General features: G+C 39.5%; 1 protein-coding gene across 3 annotated transcripts in view; it reads right to left on the reverse strand.

The window, feature by feature from the left end:
• The window catches only part of UHRF2 (ubiquitin like with PHD and ring finger domains 2), a 101,417-nt gene that overhangs the window by 66,621 nt on the left and 10,536 nt on the right, over positions 1-24,260 (reverse strand). For all 3 annotated transcript variants that reach the window (XR_010113579.1, XM_055294291.2, XM_063609195.1), the window contains exon 3: positions 13,999-14,258. Coding sequence is in view for 2 of the 3 variants with exons in the window: in XM_055294291.2 (XP_055150266.1) it covers positions 13,999-14,258 (260 nt within the window). In the remaining variant the exon portion in view is untranslated. The remainder of the gene's footprint in view (positions 1-13,998; positions 14,259-24,260) is intronic.

The following is a 24,260-nucleotide window of genomic DNA, read 5'->3' on the forward strand; positions in this document are numbered from 1 at the left end:
AGGAAGGGGAACATCACACTCCGGGGACTGTTGTGGGGTGGGGGGAGGGGGGAGGGATAGCATTAGGAGATATACCTAATGCTAAATGACAAGTTAATGGGTGCAGCACACCAATATGGCACATGTATACGTATGTAACAAACCTGCACGCTGTGCACATGTACCCTAAAACTTAAAGTATAATAATAAAATTAAAAAAAATTCAAAACCCCATACATAAAATGTTTGCATTGTAAAATATCTAAGCCAACCAGTCTTCCAGAGCATGAGCTCTGCCTTGTGGAATAATAGGAAACTCAGTAACTGCTGAAGAAATCCATTTTCGGCATCACGTGCCTGAGATTCATTCAGTTTCTCCTTATGTTGACCAGAACTCTCTCCACACAGTAAACTTACAATGGCTTATAGTCAGAAGACCTGGGGTTGCATTCTGTCTCACGATAGCATGAGAAGAAGTTAGCTCAAGGTAAGTAACTAAAGCCTCTTTAATTCAATATCTTCAACTATAAGATAGAAAAAATACCACCTGACAGATTTGGAATGATAAAATAACGCATGCCAAAATGCATTGTCCCTTGTAAAAGTGTTTTGTCACCCTTAAAAAGGATAATAACAGTTTGAGGTCTGGGAAAAATATATGGAAAATAACCCAAACTTAGTATGCTAGTGATTTCTTATGTTTAATTATTTTTAATTTATTTTAAAAGCATATCTTTTTGCTCGATTTGCTACTCGTCTCCCCAGAAGATGCCTAACCCATTGCCTACTATAGAGTAAATACAGTCATCACTGCATGAGGACACTTTGGCCAATGACAGACCACACTATACAATGGTGTCCCCATAAGATGATAATGAAGCTGAAAATTTTGTTTTAATTAACTTTTATTTTAGGTTCAAGACTACATGTGCAGGTTGTTATATAGGTAAACTCATGTCATGGGGGTTTGTTGTATAGATTATTTCATCAACCAGATACTAAGCCTAGTACCCAGCAGCTATTTTTTTCTGATCCTGTCCCTCCTCCCACCCTCTACCCTCAAATAGGCCCCAGGGTCTGTTGTTCCCCTTCTTTGTGTCCATGTGTTCTCATCGTTTGGCTCCCACTTATGGGTGAGAATAGGCAGTGTTTGGTTTTCTGTTCCTGTGTTGGTTTGGTAAGGATATAATGGAGCTGAAAAATTCTTATCAACAAGTGACACTGTAACCATCCTAAGGTTGTAGCACAACACATTACTCGTTTGTGGTGATGCTGGTGTAAACAAACCTGCTGTGCTGCCACCCATAGAAAAGTATAGCATATACAATTATGTACTGCACATAATACTCAATAATGATAATAAATGTCTGTTACTAGTTTATGTATTTACTATACCATACTTCTTTTTTTTTTTATTATTTTATTTATTTATTTTTTGGTCATAGAGTCTCACTCTATCTCCCAGGCTGGAGTACAATGGCACAACCTTGGCTCACCAAAACCTCCACCTGCCGGGCTCAAGCAGTTCTGCCTCAGCCTCCTGAGTAGCTGGGACTACAGCTGCACGCCACCACGCCTGGCTAAGTTTTTTTATCTTTTGCAGAGATTGGTTTCGCCATGTTGCCCAGGCTGGTCTCCAACTCCTGAGCTCAGGTGATCTGCCTGCCTCAGCCTCCCAAAGTGCTGGGATTACAGATTTGAGCCACTGTGCCCAGCCTGCTATGCTATACATTTTATCATTATTTTAGAGTGTACTCTTCTACTTATTAAAAAAAAAAAAAACTTAACTGTAAAACAGCCTAAGGCTGGCCCTTCCGGAGGTATTCCAGAAGAAGGCATTGCTAACATAGGAGGTGACAGCTCTGTGTGTGTTACTGTCCCTGAAGACCTTCCAGTGGGACAAGATGTGGAGGTGGAAGACAGGGATAGTGATGACCCTGACCCTATGTAGGCCCAGGGTAATGTGTGTGTTTGTGTCTTATTCTTTCATTAAAATGTTTAAAAATAAAAAAAAAAAATAAAAAAGACGGTCTCAAAAAAAAAAAAATTATCCAGGCGAGGTGACGTATGCCTGTAGTCCCAGTTACTTAGGAGGCTAAGGCAGGAGAATCACCCAAGCCAGGGAAGTCGAGGCAGCAGTGAGCCGAGATCATGCCACTGCATTCCTGCCTGGGTTACGGGAGGGAGGCTATCTCAAAAAAAGGAAAAAAAAGAAGGGTGGCGGTGGGGGAGTATTTACCAAAACAACCTGTCTTTATTAATTAGTAAATGAAAAGCAAAAAGTTTTATCCCATATCCCATTATCACCAGGTTATTTTCAATATTATTAGAAGAAAGAGCTAGGACCAGTGGCTAATGCCTGTAAGCCGAGCACTTTGGGAGGCCAAGGGGGAAGGATTGCTTGAGCCCAGGAGTTCGAGATCAGTCTAGGCAACACAGGGAGATCTTGTCTCTACAAAAAGAAAAATTTTTTAAATTAGCCAGTTATGGTGGCATGCACCTGTGATCCCAGCTACTTAGGAGGCTGAGGTGGGAGGATCACTTGAACCCAGGAGGTCAAGGTTGCAGTGAGCTGTGGTTGTGCCACTGCACTCCAACCTGTGTGACACAGTAAGACCCTGTCTCAAAAATAAAGAGGCTAGGCGTGGTGGCTCACCTCTGCTAATTCCAGGACTTTGGGAGGCCGAGGCAGGCGGATCACTTGAGGTCAGGAGTCCTAGAACAGCCTGGCCAACATGGTGAAATCCCGTCTCTATTAAAAGTACAAAATTAGCTGAATGTGGTGGAACGCCCCTGTAATCCGTTACTCAGGAGGCTGAAAAGCAGGAGAATCGCTTGAACCTGGGAGGTGGAGGTTGCAGTGGGTCAAGATGATACCACTGCACTCCAGCCTGGAAGACAGAGCAAGACTCCATCAATCAATCAATACATAAATAACACAGGTCAAATAGTTATTTACAGATGAGGAAATTAAAAGCTGAAAAATTTAAGAGAAAACAAAAACCTTAACAATAAACTGAAGACCTGGAATTCAAACCCAATTTTTTTTTTTTTTTTTTTAAATAGAGATAGGGTTTTGCTATGTAGTCCAAGCTGGCCTCAAATTCCTGAGCTCAAACGATACTCCCACCTCGGTCTCCCAAAGTGCTAGGATTACAGGCGTGAGCCACCATGACCGGCCTCAACCCAAATTCTAAATCTAGTGCCTAAACTATATAGCCTGTGACAGAACCACTGCTCCGTATACTTAATGGCCAGGGTGGTACCTCTTTGAAAAGCAGATTCCTAGGCTGGACTTGGTGGTTCATGCCTGTAATCCCAGCACTTTGGGAGGCCGGGGCAGGTCAATCACCTAAGGTCAGGAGTTCAAAACCAGCCTGGCCAACATGGTGAAACCCTGTCTCTACTAAAAATACAAAAATTAGCTGGCCGTGGTAGTGGGTGCCTGTAATCCCAGCTACTTGGGAGGCAGAGACAGGAGAAATCACTTGAACCCTGGAAGGGGAGGATGCAGTGAGCTGAGATTATGCCACTGTACTCCAGCCTAGGCAACAAGAGCCAAGACTCAGTCTAAACAAAAAAAAAAGTGGATTCCTAGGCCCTACCCAAGGCCCACACAATGAGGAAGCAGGGAGAGAGGGTCCCCTCAGGAATCTGTTTCTAAAAACACATTACATGGGTGAAAATGTAGTGTTTCTGACCATCTTTGAGAAACATAAATGTAAAGGGATGATATATAAGCTTGAAGAGGTGAAATCAACTGGTATCTGTAAAGTTCTTTTTCTAAGTACTAAGTGATCTTGTAACACATGAGCAATGAGAAGATCAAATGCATATCTAACTTCTTCCTCCTTTTGATTACCATCCACTCAGGAGCCTACAAGTCATAGACAGTTAGAGGAAATACTCTAAGTCTTTGGTAAAGACACCAATAACAACCAAGAAGCAATCGAGCAGACAGGTTATTTTACCAGGGTTCTGAAATGAAACAACTCATTCTAGTTCCCTGTACTCAAGACTGACATGACACTTAATTCAAGAAAAATCTAATCTCTCTCCCAACAAAACCTAGAAATAATTACATTTGACACTGTTAAAAACATTTTTGGAACTCTTAGAAAAAGATCACTACATCAATATACTCAAGAAAATCAGTTTTGTTACTTTTTGGAAAAACTACTTTCATCTAAAAATACCACTTGATTTTATTCAGAATTGGCTCACTGACTTCTATTTGCAGTAGCCATAATTAAGGCTACTCAAAATCATGTACCACAGACTGAGAATAGCTCCAGAAATCTTAAAGAATGCCGGGAGCAAAGAAAACATATTTTAAGACGTTTGCCAGATGAGTTTTTAATTATAGCCTAGCCTAAGTTACTCACAAAATTCTAAGTGATGCTGTAACATTTCATTTGATTTCAATCCCATGGTAAAGCCTTGACACTGTATTAAAAGTAGCAGTTGAACCTATTTGGTTTAAGCAACCCTTTTAATACTAAAGAGTATGTGTTCTCCACAGAAATACATTCAGGTGTTTATGGACAAGTAAAAGAACTTCTCTGGTTTATAGTATCTGTTCTGTGAAAGCATTCTGACTAGAGAGAGAAACACAAATTTTTAAGTTATTTAAACAAACTGATATGCTATAGATAGATGGTGTTTTACAATAGTTTTTTTTTAAAGCATACTTCTCTTAAAATGAGAGGTTGTATGCTAGAGTAGTTGCAAGCATGTGCTTTTTGGAATCTGCCTACTACTTACTAGCTCTCTAACACTGAGCAAGTTACCTCTTTAAACCTCAGTTATTCCCACTTTACACATAAGAAAATATCTACTTCACTCAGTTTCTATGAAGATTACATGAGATAATCCAGGTAAAGTATTTGTATACTGCTTGGCACACTGTGTTATTTTAATAAGAGAATTATTGGATTAAGCTACTTTAATTTGGGCTTCACTATGAAAAGGCTCTTGGCGATCATGTGCCCACAGTTAAAGACGGCAACTTGCCTAGCCAAAGGTAATTGTTCATTCTTAAGATGAGATAAAGACATATTAACTTTCATAAGAATTTTCCTTCTCTACATACACACTTCCTTGTTCAAACTACTAGGTATTTTCTAGCTTACTTTTATTCTTATAGAAATCAGCTAAAAGTTATAACCCGAGACTCTAACTTAGACCACTAAGTTAAATAAAGGAGTAAAAGGAAAAGCAAGTCACTAACAAGAATAGTTTCCTTACACTTACCTTTTTAACTGAACTGTAAGACTGACTAACAGTACATGTTAAATCCTTGGTTTTAAGAGGATAAAGAGAACAGGTGGTAGTGTGGTAATTATGGCCTAAAAATTAAAGCCTAGACCATATCATTATGAACTTCGTGCCATGCCAGGCACAGTGGCTCAGGCCTGTACTCCCAGGACTTTAGGAGGCCGAGGTGAAAGGATCGCTTGAGCCTAGAGTTCGAGACCAGCCTGGGCAACAAAGTGAGACCCCATCTCTATCCCTCCCCCCTCAAAAAAATCAAAAATTAACTGGTCACAGTGGTGTGCACCTGTGGTCCCAGCTACATGAGAGGCTGAGGCAGGAGGATCACTTCAGCCCAAGAAGTCGAGGCTGCAGTGAGCCATGTTTCTACCACTGCATTTCAACCAGGGTGATGGAACAAGACCCTGTCTCCAAAAAACAAAAACAAAAACAAAAAACAAACCTTATGCCATGTTTAGAGAACTTCTGAACTGATTGAAAATTTATGGGTTGATTATTCTGTAATGACTAGAGACTGAGCTGCTTCATCCACTGGTAACATTTCAAGGAAAAGCATTGTACAATCAGGGAAGAATGTGACATCTAGTTCAATCCCATCTCCCATTCAGGAAGCTTGTCTTAGAAAGACTGACTGGAGGTGGTGGCTCACCCCTGTAATCCCAGCACTTTGGGAGTCTGAGGCTGGTGGATCACTTGAGGTCAGGAGTTTGAGACTGGCCTGGACAACATGGTGAAACCCTGTCTCTATTAAAAACACCAAAAGTAGCCAGACGTGGTGCCAGGCACCTGTAATCTCAGCTACTCGACAGGCTAAGGCATGAGAATTGCCTGAACCCAGGAGGCAGAGGTTGCAGTGGGCCAAGATCGTGCCACTGCACTCCAGCCTGGGCAAGAGAGCAAGAAAAACCTTAGGTCTCAGAACAGTCAACTATTACACAGTATTTCCCCCACTCAAGAATTTAACAGACAAATTTCCCCATAAATACATTATGGACATTAATTTCTATGAAAAATTAATATGGGTAAAGACTGTATAGTGGAGAAATGGTCCCACATTTAAAGTCAACTACAGATCATTTAGCTTGAATGAAATATAATTTTAGAAGACTTAGTTCCAATAATTTTGCCTATAAGGAAACAAAATGGAAAAAAAAAACAGCCACAAACCACCTAGACATACTAAAATAAGAATGAATGCTTAGATTCTTCAGGTATTGCATATCATCTTCGGTCTTTAAAACATATTCAGTTAAACTGTCATATATCAACTCCTTTCCCCCATACTGCTATTTGGCAGCAGTTGCCTGATAGTAATGGATAAGGCTGGGTCAAAAGGAGTTTATCAATGATTTGTTCTCAAACTTGGGTATGCATCAGAGTCACTCAAAGGACTTATTAGAACACATATTGCTCAGCCAACCCCAGGACTGATTCATCATACGTCTGGAGTGAGCCCAGGAATTTGCATTTCTTTTGTTTTTAATTCTGCTTTTTTTTGGGGGGGGGGGTTCGGGGGGCGTAGAGGTTCTCACCATGTCACCTAAGCTGGAATGCAATGGCACAATCTTCACTCACTGCAACCTCCACCTCCTGGTCTCAAGCCATCCTCCCACTTCAGCCTCCTGAGTAGGTGGGACTACAGGTGCACACCACCATAGCTGGCTAAGTTTTTTTTGTAGAGACCGGGTTTTGCCATGTTGCCTAGGCTGGTCTCGAACTCCTGGGCTCAAGTGATCCGCCTGCCTTGGCCTCCCAAAGTGGTAGGGTTACAGGTATGAGCCACTGCACAAGCCAAGAATTTGCATTTCTAACACACGATGCTGATGCTCCTGGCCAAGGACCATATTTTGGAATCAACGGACTAAGGCAGTGGTTCTCAACCATGGCTAGACATTAGAATCATAGGGAATTATTATCACAGGGAATCACAGGGAATGAAATAGAATCATAGGGAATGATTAGAATCATTAGAACTTTTGAAGACATCAATGCCAGGGAGAGGGAAGGGGGCTCCCTCAGAAGGATTATACTAGAAATTCTGTGCGGAGAGGTCTTGTGCACCGATTATTTTGAAAACTTCCTAGACAATGTGTAGCCAGGGTTGAGGAACACTAGTCTAAGTAATTAAAATGAATCTAAATAAAATCCACTGAAAGCAGATGCTTCTCATACATAAAAGCAGGATAAAGATTTTAACATTTGTCTGCTGATAAAGCAGCCAAATGATGAGTACAGATAAAATTTGTCAGGATAGCCTAAGTTGTTGACATACCTATGATTTAACTCAATAGAAGTTGCATGTGTGCTTTTTGCTTTAAATCCCAGGCAAAGTCTAAAGCAAGTCTTCAGGTCATACTTGCAATTAAATATTTATATAAAATGTTGACCTCTGAAGGCAACATACAAGTTGGCTACTATCAATTACATGTACCATGTCTGTGCTGAATCACAATATTGCATATTGGTTAACTCTTGGGCTCTGCAGTCAGACAGTTTAATAGATGTGACCCTTGGCTAATTATATAATTAATCCTTGGTTTCCTCATACAAGATTTAATGTAGCTAACATTATAGTCATGCTAAAGATCACGTAGCATCTCTTTAAGAAGTTATGCTCAGAGTCCGGCACATAAGACAACATTCTCTAAAATATCGTAAGCTATGCCACAGATATTATTAAAAACACTAATGGAATGACTGCCCTTCAAGACCACTACTTCCCTCAGTCAACATCCTGACTCTTCATCAATAGCTTCAGGGTCTCTACTTGCAAGACTGCTGTCAGCTTTGGGAATTTAGATGTTTAGGGCCCTTAAAAATGCTAATCTTAACTTTTAATATCTTAACTACAGAGAGGATAATCGGTGGGAATACGCAACATGGAGGAAGCTATACAACTGAACAGTACACACTTACTAAAATGAAACAAAATGTGATGTTTTCTCCCTTTTTTCTATTAACCACTTAAGGACTTATAATTGCCTCTACTACCTTAACATTTTGCTTAAGTCCTCCTCCCTTTTCTGTTCAAAATACCACTAGAAACAAGAGTTTTCATTCAAGTATAGTCTCTCTCCAGTAACCAGGGTTTGGGTAAGGGGAGGTAGTTCTCACAGCCAAGTTGTATGTGCCCACTAAAGGAGTGGTTTTAAAAATGACTTAAGAATTCCTTGAAATCTAAATCTCTAGAGTTTAAATCTAGTAATTCTACTGTCAAAGTTCTCCCTGAGTACTGATTAGGTTGAGTTCTACTACAACAAGGGTAAGGACAGACAAGTGACATAGAACAGCAATCCAGAAGAAAACTTATAAATATCTATCTACTTTGTACATGATGTGAACCCAAGGTTTGCTTTGCACTATCTGCATAAAGGTGTGAACCACAAAGTTGACAGCTTAATGTAGGCCTTAAGGCTGACAATCGAATATTCACAAGAAACCTTCAACAATTCAGGAAGGGTGTGGTGGCTCAAGCCTGTAATCCCAAAACTGAGGCGAGTGGATCACTTGAGGTCAGGAGTTCAAGACCAACCTGGCGAAACTCCATCTCTACTAAAAACACAAAAATTAGCCAGGCAGGGTGGTGCACGTCTGTGTCTTAGGAGGCTGAGACAGGAGAATTGAACCCAGGAGACAGATGTTGCAGTGAGTCAAGATCACACCACAGCACTCCAGCCCGGGCAATAGAGCAGGGCTGTCTCAAAGAAACAAACAAAAAACAATTCAGCCTATGTTCACCAAGAAATCTACAGAAAAGGACCATTTACAAGCAACTAGTAAAACTCAGATTTTAAAACATTTCAAATCTCTTAACGTAACCTGTTTTTCATGAACTTAGTGTTTGTATCTATAATTTTTGAAGGAAAAATGGAGATAAATTAGGAAACAAATTATTTGTTATATTTTAGAATTACATCCTCTACTGTATCTTAAATTTTTTTGGTTTGGTGTTTGAAACTCCTCTACCTAACAAGAAACATCATAAATCTATAATGGCTATCATTCCTCATAGACTAAAAATTGTTTTTAACTCTGCTCTGACTGGAGTAGAAGTTGAAAATGCAAGAGAATATCCATTTATCTTGACCTAATTCAGCAACCAATTCTGTTTTAATGAAGCTTCATTTCAAAGACTGATAATCTGGTCTAGTAATCTATTATGTAGATTACTATAAAAATAGCTTTTAAACAGCTCCATTTTAACTGACAAACATTGCATACCCCAGAATAATTCCAGAGGCAGGTTTCTTTTATCTCATGTACAATACATCTCCCTGCTTTTGCTAAATGACAGCTTGTTCAAACTACACTGCTACGCTCAGAGGTTTGGAGATACAACTGTGCACAGGTTTGCCAAATAATGCTTATCACTCTAGGAGAAAAATGGAAAAGTAGTTCTTTGAGAGAAATACCATAAAGCCATAAATGCAATGGGATGGTAACCTATAAGTACTTAAAGCCTATTTAGTTAAAGTACAAAAATGTGACTTTGAGAGACACTGGCTTAGAGGTAAAAATGACATGCTGTCATTAGAGGTCATCTAATACAATTACTAACTTCATAGATTCTCTTTGCAGTGCATCATCTCCAATAAGTCTTCCCGTCTATGGTTGAAAATGGCCAATGCTAGTTTACTGGCTACTTCTCAAGGCAGACCATTCTCCATCTTCAGAGAGATTTGACTGGTAGGAAGTTTAGGTTATCCTGAAACTTCCCTTCTGTGTTATACAGAACTTTCTTCTAAGAGCTTTTAAAATACGGGTACTATCATAATCCAGGTCTTTCAAGCTAAGTATTTAGTTTTTTTGGCTACTCTTCACTGTAGTTTTACATTTTGAGTCCTACTCTGAACATGCACCAGGTCCTGACGGTATTGTTTTTAAGGCATGGGAATTGGAGGACAATATTCTTAGTAGGGAATAGCCAGCCCAGTACAACAGCAGCATCATCTGGTTTGTCCTAGGTATCTTACTTCTAATGAAACTAGCTGGGTGCGGTGGCTCACACCTGTAATCTCGCACTTTGGGAGGCCAAGGTGGGTGGATCACTTGAGATCAGGAATTCAAGACCACCTTGGCCAACATGGTGAAACCCAGTCTCAACTAAAAATACAAACATTAGCCAGGTGTGGTGGTGCATGCCTATAATCCTAGCTTCTTGGGAGGCTGAGGCACGAGAATTGCTTGAAACCAGGAAGTGGAGGTTGCAGTGAGCTGAGATCGCACCACTGCACTTCAGCCTGGGCCACAGTCCAAGACTCTGTCTCAAAAATAAATAAATAAAATAAAGTAAAACAGGTTTACAGCATAACTATATGACAACCACATTCTATCGACTCACTTGGAGCTTACTACTCAATAAAAAATCTGGCCAGGTGCAGTGGCTCATACCTGTAATCCCAGCACTTTGGGAGGCTGAGGTAGGTGGATCACCTGAGGTCCAGAGTTCAAGACCAGCCTGACCAACATGGTGAAACCCCGTATCTACTAAAGAAACAAAAGTTAGCCAGGCGTGGTGGCGGGCACCTGTAATCCCAGGTACTCATGAGGCTGAGGCAGGAGAATCGCTTGAACCTGCAAGGCAGAGGTTGCAGCGAGCTGAGATCATGCCACTGCACTCCAGCCTGAGCAACAGAGTGAGACTTTGTCTAAAAAATAATAATAATAAAACAAAAAATCTGTTTATTACTACTGTTAGGCTATATCAGCTTTCTTCAATGCATCCTCCATTCAAAGAAGAACTTGTTGGATGACTTACTGAAATCAACATGTACTTCATTATATTTTATAATTCATTTTTCTAATGATCATGAAGAACGAAACTTTAACAAGCTTCGTATCACATCCATATCGCGCTCATGATTCTTTTATCCAGGAGCTTATTTATTTTATACATCTCATATTTTATATAGTCCTTTCCTCTTTTTAAAGAGGTGACATTTACCTGTTACTAAGCTTCTGTTATCTTTCATTTTTCAAAGAAAGTTCAGATATCGTATCTTTTAAGTTGCCAGCATTGAAACATTTAATTCCATCACGTAAAATTATTTAGGGCAGGTAATTTTAGTCTTTTCACACATGTTGGATTTAGATTCCCCTTTACTTAACATTCATTCTAACTGACAAAAAAAGCAGCTAAATATATGCTAAGGTACTGTGTTTTGTGCTCTAAGATAACCAAACTGAAGTGTAGGTCCTATCCATTGGATAGTCTTACTTCAAAAGCAACTTTAAGAGCCCCTAAAACTGTAAAATTTAATAAGCCTTAGTTCACTATTTAAAGTCCCTTATTCTATGTCTATGTTGTGTCATTCTGCGTAATATTATTTGCCAAACAATAACTCTTATTGGCCAGAATCCGATTCAAGGTAGTAGTTTTCCTAATTATTTCTCCCCTTTCCACAACAAAACTTAAGAACTTAAAACATTCTACTTATTTATCTCTTGTGACACAGCATTTATAAACCCAGAGACCACTTACTATTAATACACCAACTTCAACCCCTTTCTATCCCAGCCTCAGTTCAGTTCTGGCCAATCCCAGATCTAAATACTCAGATAATCGTTGGTACTATTACCATCTACCATGTCAAGCAAGCAGTGTTGGCAGCATAGTCACAACCACAATAAGTACCAGAAAAGTAAAGATTAAAGGGATCTACTTTTGATTCATTTCCAGATATCCTGGAAATCTGAATACTGAAGTGTTGTTATACTGTTTTGTGGTATGAAAAATAATAACCATTCTAGGATTTTGAACTAATACTTGGTAAGAATTTGGTAGCATAATATTTTCCATACATATTAATGTATTACTTGATTAGTGACCTAAGGTCATTTAGTGTGTTTAATATACTAAATGTGTCCCAACAGTAACTTTCGTACTACAATTTTTTAAATGGGTAAAGACAACAGTTTATTGTCAGAATCTAAACCCTCAACACAATTTCTTAATACCACTTCCATCCTAACAGTTTAAAACCTATTTTGGGCCGGTCGTGGTGGCTCAGGCCTGTAATCCCAGCATTTTGGGAAGTCAAGGTGGGTGGATCACATGAGGTCAGGAGTTCGAGACCAGCCTGGCCAACATAGTAAAACCGTGTCTCTACTAAAAAATAGAAGAATTAGCCTGGCGTGGTACCAGGCACCTGTAGCCCCCAGTTACTCAGGAGGCTGAGGTAGGAGAATCGCTTCAACCTGAAAGGTGGAAGTTGCACCAAGCCAAGATCACACCACTGCACTCCAGCCTGGGTGACAGAGCAAGACTCTGTCTCTAAATAAATAAATACATAAATCCTATTTTCTTGGGGAAGTGCGACTGGGGAGTGACTGATAATCAATATGAGATTTCTTTTTGGGGGGGTTGTTCTAAAATTAGTTTGTGGTAGTATGTCAAAAACAACGAATTATACTCTTTAAACAGGTAAACTGTACATGAACTATCTCAATAAAAAGCTGTTAAAAAAATTTTTACACTGGGCACAGTGGCACACGCCTTTAATCCCAGCACTTAGGAAAGCTGAGGCGGGAGGATCACTTGAGCCCAGGAGTTCAACACCAGCCTAAACAATATAGTGAGACCACATCTCTACAAAAAAATTAGCCAACCAGGTGTGGTGGCTTACATCTGTAATCCCAGCACTTTGGAAGGCTGAGGCGGGCAGAGCACCTGAGATCAGGAGTTCGAGACCAGCCTGGCCAACATGGTGAAACCCTATGTCTAGTAAAAATACAAAAATTAGCCAGGCATGGTGGTGCGCGCCTCTAATGCTAGCTACTTGGGAGGGTGAGGCAGGAAACTAGCTTGAACCTGGGGACGTGGAGGTTGCAGTGAGCAGAGACTGCGCCACTGTACTTCCAGCCTGAGTCACAGAGTGAGAATCTGTCTCAAAACTAAAATTAAAAAAAAATTAGCCAAGCATGGTAATACATATGCCTGTATTCTCAGCTACTTGGGAGGCTAAGGTGGGAAGATCGCTTGAGCCCAGGAGGCGGAGATTGCAGCAAGCCAGGATCACATCGCTGTACTCCAGCATGTGCAACAAAGTGAGACTCGGTCCCCACCCCCCACCCCCCCAAAACATACACATATAGATGTCACTCTAATACTATTACACTACATATTATAAAATAAAGTTTCCAGAATACTGTTAAAATACATATCAAAATACCTAATAGAGGCCAGGCACAGTGGCTCACCCCTGGAATCCCAGCACTTTGGGAGGCCAAGCGGGGCAGATCACTTGAGGTCAGGTGTTTGAGACCAGTATGGCCAACATGGTGAAACCCCATCTCTACTAAAAATACAAGAATTAACCAGGCGTGGTGATATGCACCTGTAATCCCAGCTACTTGGTAGGCTGAGGAAGGAGAATCACTTGAACCCAGGAGGCTGAGGTTGCAGTGAGGTGAGATCGTGCCATTCAGCACTCCAACTTGGGCGACAGAGAGAGACCGTCTCAAAAAAAGCCCACCTAATAGAGAAAAAGACAAACAGAAACCCATACACCCTAAATTAAGCCAGTATTATGATACTGAAAAATAAACCACTTAAGAACCAGAGATAATTGATAGCTAAAAGGCCCTTATTTATTAGAGTACAACCACCAAAACCAAAAAGTAACAAATGAACATAACCTCTAAAGGATTTCTTCAGAAAGACTATTTAAAATAATCTTGAAATAGAAGGCTTTGGTTTCTACAAATGAAAATATGAATAAAGTCCTCAATAGCTTGAGCACTTACTCATCATACTGGATACGGTAAATAACGTCTTCATCAGCAGCAACAGAGTCTGAATTAGACGTAGAGGGTACACTGTCCAATTTATTTGTGTTCTCTTTGGATTTATGCTTTATATTTCCATTAGTCCTTTTACAAGAACTGCCATTCTTCAGTGGAGTTTTGCCACGGGACTGTCCATCAGAAGCTCTAGTAACACTATGTATGTGTGCTTCAAACCAAGCACCAAGGCCGACATCTCTGGCATCCACCAATTCATTTACCTAAAAAAAGTTTAAAATTAGTTAATGAAGCTTAATTTTGTCTACTGCTTCAAAAACCTTAATATAACTCAAGTTATTTGTAGGTTATCATGGTAAACAATATTTGCAGCTACTCATGTTTAATGTGGTTAACAAGATTAGATCAAAACTATTCTGATTTGTGCTATCTTAAATCTATTGACTAAGATGAAAACTAACTTTCTTCCTGATTTCCTTCAATGAAATAGGTGTTTTCTTTACACCTTACTGACGTATACACTAGACTTTTGAAAATATAATTCCTATGCACCTAAGAGTCATTCTTGCAAGTCATCCAGTAAGAATGACACTAATGAAAAGCCAGGACTTTAAGCTAATATGACTAATCTGTTCCATTAATTTCTTCATAATCCGAAAGATAACTTACAGTCCAACCAGAAAACAGTAAAGTATTAAAAAGAAAACAAAACTTGAAAATGAGAGAATTATGCACAATAAAAAAAAAAAGAGTCTAATGAACCCATCTATACAAAATGGTGAAGTTCGATCACTAGTTAGTAACTCACTAGGCAAATACATTTATCTACCACCTCAAAGAACAAAGATAAAATATAAAAATGAACAGGGATGTAAGACACAAAATGGATGTAGTCAAGTCCAGTGGCTGATCCACAACTAACCCATGCAATCTGACAAAAGGAAGGAGTATTAAAAAACGGGTGTATCAGAGAATTAAGAGTTATGAAATGAAAGGCTTAAAAAAAAAATCCTCTCCTTTTAAACACTGTTTAAAAGATCAGGCCAGGCATGGTGGCTCACACTGTAATCCCAGCACTTTGGGAGGCCAAGGCAGGAGCGGATCACTTGAGGTCAAGACCAGCCTGGCCAACATGGTGAAACTCCGTCTCTACTAAAAATACAAAAATTAGCCAGGCGTGGTGGAGCATGCTTGTAATCCCAGCTATTCAGGAGGCTAAGGCAGGAGAATCACTTGAACCTGGGAGGTGGAGGTTGCAGTGAGCGGAGATTGTGCCAATGTACTCCAGTTTGGCCAACATAGCGAGACTCTGTCTCAAAAAGAAAAAAAAAAAAAAAAAATGGTCAGAGCCCTTTCAGGACAATAACCAAGAGAAATTCCTTCAACTTTCTTTTTAAGCTCTTAAAAACGAAAAAATGAAATCAACACAAGATCACTATTTCATCAAGTTATCTTTTCCTTGAAGGCAGAAGACACCACTCTTAAGGTGTCTAATAGATGGCATACCTTGTGGGAGAAGTATCAGTATGCCAGATATTATGCAAGGTTCTTTACTTAGATATGTCTAACCCTAACAAGTTTAATTCCTATTTTACAAAATATGGAAACAAAGGCTCTGAGAAATTAACTTCCTCTAGGTTAAAGCTAATGAAATGTAAGGTTAGGATTTGAAGACATCTTGACTTTGAAGCTTATGTTCTTGCCATCATATCATGAACCTTGATATAAATGACAAGACAGGTATACAGGAACTTCAAAGGTAAGTAAAGAACTTAGAAATAAGTTACTGAAAATATAAAAAGGTTTCAAACCACAAACTGACAGAGGGTAGAAAGAATACAGACAAAACAAAAACTATCAACTGTCACAACCAGAAGAGGTACATTTGACCAAAGGCTGTGTATGTAATGAACATGGTAGCAATGAAATAGCTTGAAAGATATAAGGTTTAATATTACACAAGAATGAACAGTTTAGGAAAAAATAAAAACCTAAGAGCCAACCATGCTGGGTATGACAAACAATCAGAGATGGAGCATGTTATACATTATATAAATTAATTCATGTATTAAATAAACATAGGCTCATTTCTCCCATACTAGTCACTGACAAATTTAAAGACATTTAGTCTCTTGTAGACAACACAGTAAAAATGAAAATAATCAACGTTAAGGTCCATCATACTTGGAGAATAAACTGAGGTTACTACTCTGTCGCAGCAAGTCAAAATGTAAGTTTCATATATTACTATAAAAATATTGCATAGCAGAGAATGTAGCATATAGTTGATACTAAAATGGTAACAGCAAAAACACATTAAGCTGTATGAACCTTACGAAGGAACACGAGGTGGCACAAATGAAGTACTGAATTTTCCTATCAAATGTAAGATACTAGCAGGCAGATCTAATAGCTGGTTACCTTAACATCTAACAATAAACTAAAGTTAACAGAAACCTAAATCAACCTCAAAATACTGCCATTGCTTGAACATCAACACACAGAACATCACAGCTCACAATGGTAGGGCATCCTTTGAATATAGTAAACCTAGATTTACAACTGGACACAAGAATTTTTTATTTTATTTTTTAAAGACAGGCTATCTGCTGCCCAGGCTGGACGCAGTGGTGTGATCACAGCTCACCGCACCCTCCTCCTCCTGAACTCAAACTCCTGAGCAGCTAGGACTACAGGTACATGCCACCACACCTAGCTAATGTTACTTCTTATAGAGACAGAGTTTGCTATGTTGCCCAGGCTGGTTTTGAACTCCTGGCCTCAAACAATCCTCTTTCCTTGGTCTTTCAGAGTGCTGAGATTACATGCACAAGGCACCCTGCCTGGCCAAAAAAAAAGAATTATCCTACTAAGTATAGTAAGTATCCTAATAAGTATTGCTGTGAGTAAGCACTCACAGAAATGCATATAAACTGGGTGGGGACAGAAATGCTCTTAAATTCAAAACTTTCTGCACATTAAGTCAGGCAAAATTCGAATAGGCCAAGACGCATGCAAGATGTTAAAGCTGTGCTATAAAGCCTGGATTTTAAAGGCAGTTCAGAGGAAAAATACTTAGGCCTGTATGATTAATATGAACACAGAAGATCCTGCCATGGTAACTAAGTAATCTAGTACAAATTAAGAACTGAAGTAATTAGCTAAAGGAGTAGCAAAATAGCAGACAACACAACAAAAGAGGAAAACAGAACTTGCCTATGTGGGAGCATCTGAATTGTACTCATGAGATTTTAATCTACTGATGTAACTAAGTGACAACATGGAGAAGCCAATGCCACTGAAAGAAGAATTACTCATTTCCCGAGAGAAGGAGAGCACTAGGTTTGGTCAGGAGGCAGAGGGTACTGGGGAAAATTAGGGCCCAGAGCCTTTATTGTGTTTTCCATGGGAAAGGCAAGGCAGGGGAAACAAGATGGCTAGTTTGAATAATGTCAGTGGGCTTTGGATTGTAGGGGTGGTCTCTAGTTGTTTGGTACCCAGCCCTGGGTGATCAGGGCGGAATACTGGCTTGGTGTTTAAGAGTTAGATAAGGGAGGTAGTTAAGTGCATGGACTCAGGATTAGATGTTTTTATATGAAAGGCAGGCTCACTGATCAGCTGTTTACTGTCTCTAGGAATAAGCTAGCCCTAGGAAGAAGGGCAGTCTCTCCTCAGCCAGTAAGGCCCCCAAAGATGTCAAAACATCATAAAATATACAATTATTTTTAAAAGATTAATATGGGGAGGAGAGGAGTTGAACTAAAAAGCTAAAAAACGTTTAAGCCAACCACATAATTCTACACTTAAGAGCTGCATTTATTCACATCAAAGATATAGCCACATTAAGGGCCAGGCACCGTGGCTCACACCTATTATCCCAGCAGTTTAGGAGGCCAGGGCGGGTGGATCACCTGAGGTCAGGAGTTCAAGACCAGCCTAGCAAACACGGCGAAACCCTGTCTCTACTAAAAGTACAAAATTAGCCGGGCATGGTGGTATGCACCTGTAATCCCAGCTACTTGGGAGGCTGAGGCAGGACAATCACTTGAACCCAGGAGGTGGAGGTTGTAATGAGCCAAGATTGTGCCATTGCACTCCAGGGCAAAAAGAGTAGAACTCCATTTAAAAAAAAAAAAAAAAAAAAAAAGCCACATTTAAAGAAAAAGTTTCCCCTGTCCAAATATTTAATATTTTTAAAACCTGAAGTATGGGAGGCAAGGGGCAATCATTAAAAAAAGAAAATACCAACAGCAAATATTTGATGGTTTTACAATATGCTAGGTACCATTTGTTCTGCAGAAAACACTCCAGCTCTGCAGGTAAACCTAGGTTCAAGTTCTTCATCTATCACCCACTAGGTGTAACCATGAACAAGTTACTTAATTTGTCCCAGTATCTTGCAGTGTATTTGAAATAAAGTGAGAAAATTCATGTAACGTGCCAACCCAGCAAGCATATAGTACACACAAATGAAACTGTCTCCTTACTAAGTACATACGTTCAATGTTAAGACTCATTAAAACTCAGAGTATAGCCCGGGTGCAGTGGCTCATGCCTGTAATCCCAGGACTTTGGGAGGCCAAGGCAGGTGGAGCACCTGAGGTCAGGAGTTCGAGACCAGTCTGGCCAACATGGCAAAACCCCCATCTCTACTAAAAAACACAAAAATTAGCCAGGCGTGGATCCCGCCACTACACTCCAGCCTGCATGACAGTGCAAGACTCTGCCTAAAAAAAACAAAAACAAACAAAAACACAAAACCTCAGAGTACAGTCTTATTACCATACTGTTAGTAAACATTAACAGATTACCATTACATACTTTACCTCCTTTAATTATAATACAAAATAATTCCCATTTTCTAATGAGGTCTAGACATGAAATACATTTGCTTAAGAGATACACAGGTAAAAAATATGGGAGTTAAGCTGAGAATACAGGTTCTGCAACTCTGAAAATCGTTCTCTCACTGTAACACCTTCCTTTTTTTTTTCTCCAGAGACAGAGTCTTGCTCTGTTGCCCAGGCTGGAGTGCAGTGGTGCAATGTTGGCTCACTGCGACCTCTGCCTCCCAGGTACAAGCAATTCTCCTGCTTCTGCCTCCTGAGTAGCTGGAATTACAGGCATCCACCACCACAGTGGCTAACCTTTTATTATTTTAGCAGAGATGGGGTTTCGCCATGTTGGCCAGGCTGGTCTTGAATCCCTGACCTCAAGTGATCCACTTGTCCTCCACCTCCCAAAGTGCTGGGATTACAGGCATGAGCCACCACACTCGGCCCCATCTTTCTTTAATCACAAATTTTAAAATGCAGGGCTGGGTGTGATGGCTCACACTGTAATCCCAGCACTTTGGAAGGAAGTGGCAGGAGGACTGTTCGAACCCAGGAGTTCAAGACCAGCCTGGACAACATAGTGAAACCCTGTCTCTACAAAAAACTGAAAATTAGCTGGGTATGGTGGCACAGACCTGTAGCCCCAGTTACTCAGGAAGCCGAGGCAGCAGGATCGCTTAAGCCCAGAAGGTTGCGGCTGCAGTAAGCTATGATCATGCCACTGCACTCCAGCCAAGTGACAGAATGAGATCGTTCAAAAAAAAAAAAAAAAGCAAAAGCAATATGGTTCCATTTACATGAAGTTCAGAAACCAGAAAATTAGGCATTAGGGTTGCATAAATAAGTTAAAGATTATTAATAGGTTGTTAAAGGTTAATATTAATAAGAAAGTTAGTAAAGAACAAAGAAATGATTACCACAGTCTGGGTAGCAGTTACAACTAGGGAAGAGGGAGTTATAATCAGGAGGAGGCACCTGGTAAGTTCCTGGGAGTATTGTTATCCTATTTCATAACTTGGATGGTGTTTATAGACAGTGATCGTACTCTCTGTATTGTCTAATACATTTCATAATCAAAAAGGTTAAACATCAAGAACTGTACTGTGCACAAAATAAATAATATAATAAGATATCAATGATAATTCTCCTCTTTCCAGTACTTTCTATTATACAATGAGCATAAGAAAACATGTAAGAAGTTTAACAGTGCCACATGCTCAGCTAAACTGTAAAGGCTTACCACCACCATTCTAAACAGTCATCATTTAGGCCAGGATGACAGCCATTTGAAAGTAAGATCTTTCTGGCATCATAAAAAGCTTCCATACACAAAAACCAAAATTAAAACCAACTTAGGTTCGAACATCCATCTTGCTTCAGAAAATCAGTTCACAATCCAGACCCAGTGTGATTCAATTTATGTTAAATGCACATACAATGTGAATGGATGGACCCAGCCTCTGTACAATCTTTCATAGGCTCGCCATATGTAGTAGTGGTATCTAGCTTCTTACAACAACATATGAAAATATCTGAAACTGGTTAAATATTGCTCAGAGTTATTAAATAGAGCAAAATAATGATATTGGGCAATACATAACTTCAGATTGAAGTTTCTCTTTTTTTTGAGATGGGGTCTTGCTATGTTGCCCAGGCAGAAGTGCAGTGGCGCGGTCTAAGCTCACTGAAACCTCCGCCTCCTGAGTTCAAGTGATTCTCCCGTCTCAGCCTCCCAAGTAGCTGGGATTAATCGTACACCACCATAGCTGGCTAATTGTTGTATTTTTAGTAGAGACAGAGTTTCGCCATGTTGGCCAGGATAGTTGCAAATGCCTGACCTCAGGTGCTCTGCCTGCCTCGACCTCCCAAAGTGCTGGGATTACAGGTATGAGCCACTGTGCCTGGCCTAAAATTTCATCTTAACATATTGTTTAAATGTTTACCTATGCCAGTTTTGAATAAAGTTAATTTGAAAATTCATCTTTTGTACCTGCTTATCATGACGTTCAAAGAATATTTCAGTCAGAAGGAAAAGTCCAAAAATGTTTGCTCATCCATAAAGCAATTTCAACTATAGAAAGCTCTACATGTATAAAAAAAATATATTTACCAAGTGGCATAACCAAGAATTCAAGACAAAAGCAATACAACGCCCAATTTTTAAGTGACTTATAATCAACTTAAAAGTTTTCATATATTAACTACTCAGACTTGCACTATGGGAAATACAAAAACCCAATGCAAATTTAAAACAAACCAATTCAGGCCAGGCACAGTGGCTCAAGCCTGTAATCCTAGCACTTTGCGAGGCCGAGGTGGGTGATCACCTGAGGTCAGGAGTTCCAGACCAGCCTAGCCAACATGGTGAAATCTCGTCTCTACTGAAAGTACAAAAATTAGCCGGGCATGGTGGCGGGTGCCTGTAATTCCAGCTACTCAAGAGGCTGAAGCAGGAGAATCACTTGAACCCAGGAGGCAGAGGTAGCAGTGAGCTGAGATGGCTCACTGCACTCCAGCCTGGGCAACAGAGTGAGATTCCATCTCAAAAATAAAATAAAATAAAAATAAAGCAAATCATTTCAAAAGTACCAGCTTCTAAATGGTTTTCAGTTTAGTCAACAAGTCAGTATGTGATAAAAATTCTGTGAAGGCAGAATACCGATTACAAACATATGCTAGATATCCAACTATTTGTGGAATGAACTATCCAGAAATATGTACTTCTATCTGAAAAAAATAAAGACACCAGTCAAAATTTCAAATACCTATGACAATTACTAAGGTTCATCCCCCAAAAAGTAAATAAATCTACAGTAGCTTCAACTAAGATTAAACACAGCTCTAAATTTATTATTGTATGAACAGCAACCTTCTGAGAATTTAATTACTACATTCCAATGTGCTCCTAAATGGGGAAAGGGAGCCTTAATGTAAAATTTACTTGCTAATTTGTATAACCAAGCAGCAGCTGAACTGAAATTTGAAACCAGGTCTCCTGGCAAAGCTCAGGTCTTTAACATCTATACTACATAGTAATAGGAAATAGAAGAGACGTCAAATAGAGTTTAAATTCTGTAGTTCACAGCCAAAGCACTAACACTGAAAATAAAAAGCAAAGATCTGCTGAGAGAAGTAATTTCTTGTAATGCTCTTCCGAATTAGATTGGGGAGGGAAGAGGAAGGAAGAGTGGGGTACCGGGAAGTTTGCTAAACAGAAATTTAAGTTGACCTGAACTGCTGAACCTTGATTAATCTCAGATGTGCAGATACATAAACTGGCCCTCCTTTGAAAGCAAATTCATCCTGTCACTGCCAAAACAATTCAAAAGCAGCAGCTTCTAAACTCTGGTCAAAGATGAAAAGTAATAATGTAAGCTTAATATACAGATAGTTACATAAATATTCATAGATGTATATATACACAGGTTAGTACAAATATGTATTATTTCCTTGCTGTCTGTTGAAGGCTCTAAAAGCAATGACACACCAATAGTAAAAAGCATACCTAGAGCCAAGATCTTGGTTTTTTTTTTTTAATTTATTTACTTTGAGACGAAGTCTCACTCACCCAGGCTGGAGTGCAGTGGCGCGATCTTGGCTCACCGTAACCTCCACTTCCTGGGTTCAAGTGACACTCCTGCCTCAGCTTCCCGAGTAGCTGGGATTACAGGAATGTGCCACAAGGCCCGGCTAAATTTTTTTTTTTTTTTAATGTTCATCAGAGATGGGGTTTCACCACGTTCACCAGGCTGACCTCAAACTCCTGACCTGCAGTGATCCACCCTCCTCGGCCTCCCAAAGTGCTGGGATTACAGGTATGAGCCACTGCGCCGGGCCCCTATCATTTGACAATTAAAGGAACCAGGGAACCTTGGAGAAATAGTTGATTCTAGGACTGAAGCAGGAAATATACAAGATGTACCTGAAGCATGCTGTAGTGCCAAAAAGTAAAATAATGTTTAAGAAAAACAAAACACTCACCATAATGGGGGTATGTCAAAGGGACATAGCCATCAAATAAACGAGTTTCTAATGGCCAAAAGTGGAACAATTTGAGCATGAGTCCATACTGATGTAAATGTCTGAATAAATACACCTCCCATGTTGAATAATTTTAACTAGTTTTTTCTAGATACTCTGCCCTCAAGGCAGTGAAGTACATTAACTTCCCACTCCTTAAGTGTGGACGTGACTTTCTCTCAAACAGTACAGTATGGAAAGGAGGTGTAGAAGTAGTTTAACAGTGGAGACACTTGACAAACACTACCCCAGCCAGATGATTAAGGTTCACATCAGTGTCAATGTTACTACTGATGTAAAACCTAAGTTATACTTAGCCAATAGAATACGGATAGTATGTGCCCTACATACGTGATGAAAATACCTCTGCGGTCTTCCTCCCCAAAACAAACCCAGACAAATAAGGAAAACAAATGAATCCTAATAGGGGGAGATTTTACAAAATACCTGACCAGAGCTCCTCAAAATGGTCGCGGTAATTGGAAAAAAAAAAAAAAAAATTCCCGAGAAATCGTCATAGTCAATGTCAAAGGAGATTTAAAAACTACACACAGTATAGTATCCTAGTGGGATTCTGGAACAAAAAGAGGACATGAGGTAAAAGCTAAGAAAATATGGGTCATTAATTTCAACAAATACACCATACTAACTTAAGATGTTAAGAGGGAAAACTAGGTGTGGGATATATGGGAACTCTCTTTACTATCTTCAATTTTGCTGTAAATCTAAAACTGTTCTAAAATAAGTTTATTTTAAAAGTAATGACAGAGGTGGTAACACAAATAAAAAAGTAATAATGTAAAAAATGTATTAAGTATTGGTATTTAAAAGGTGGATGAAATCAGAGTAACATAGAAAAAAATGGCAAGTTGGCTTTCAGTGCTAAAAATTCTCTTAATTGTGACCACTACATAGCACTGTTTTATATCTTAACTTATTCCCAGATTTTACCTTTTGTTATTGCAAATTTTCTTCCTGTTCTAATTGACATATTAATTCCTTGAGCTGTCAGTAGCTCAATGTTAACTTTGAAGATAGCCACTTTAGTGATTGCTCATAACTTTCTAAAACATTTTCTCAGCTCTCCCAGGTATCCATAGTCTGTAACTTGGCCTTCTCTAATATTTACACTTTATTTTGTTCTTCTGCCTAATTGCATTATCTAGTAGTTCCAGAAAGATGTCAAATAAGGAAGCATGAATGGCTTGTCTGGCTTCTGTCTTTAAAGGGAATACCGGTATAGAACATGGTTTAAAATATTAACCTATTCTGTCTATTCCTCTTATCAAGAGTTCCTTTTTTTTTTTTTTTTTTTTTTTAATACAGAGTCTCACTGTGTTGCCCAGGCTGGAGTGCAGTGGCGCGATCTTGGCTCACTGCAACCTCCGCCCTCCAAGTTCAAGCAACTCT

This window comes from Symphalangus syndactylus, chromosome 9 (assembly GCF_028878055.3).
Source record: "Symphalangus syndactylus isolate Jambi chromosome 9, NHGRI_mSymSyn1-v2.1_pri, whole genome shotgun sequence".
In the NCBI taxonomy this organism is placed as follows: Eukaryota; Metazoa; Chordata; class Mammalia; order Primates; family Hylobatidae; genus Symphalangus; species Symphalangus syndactylus.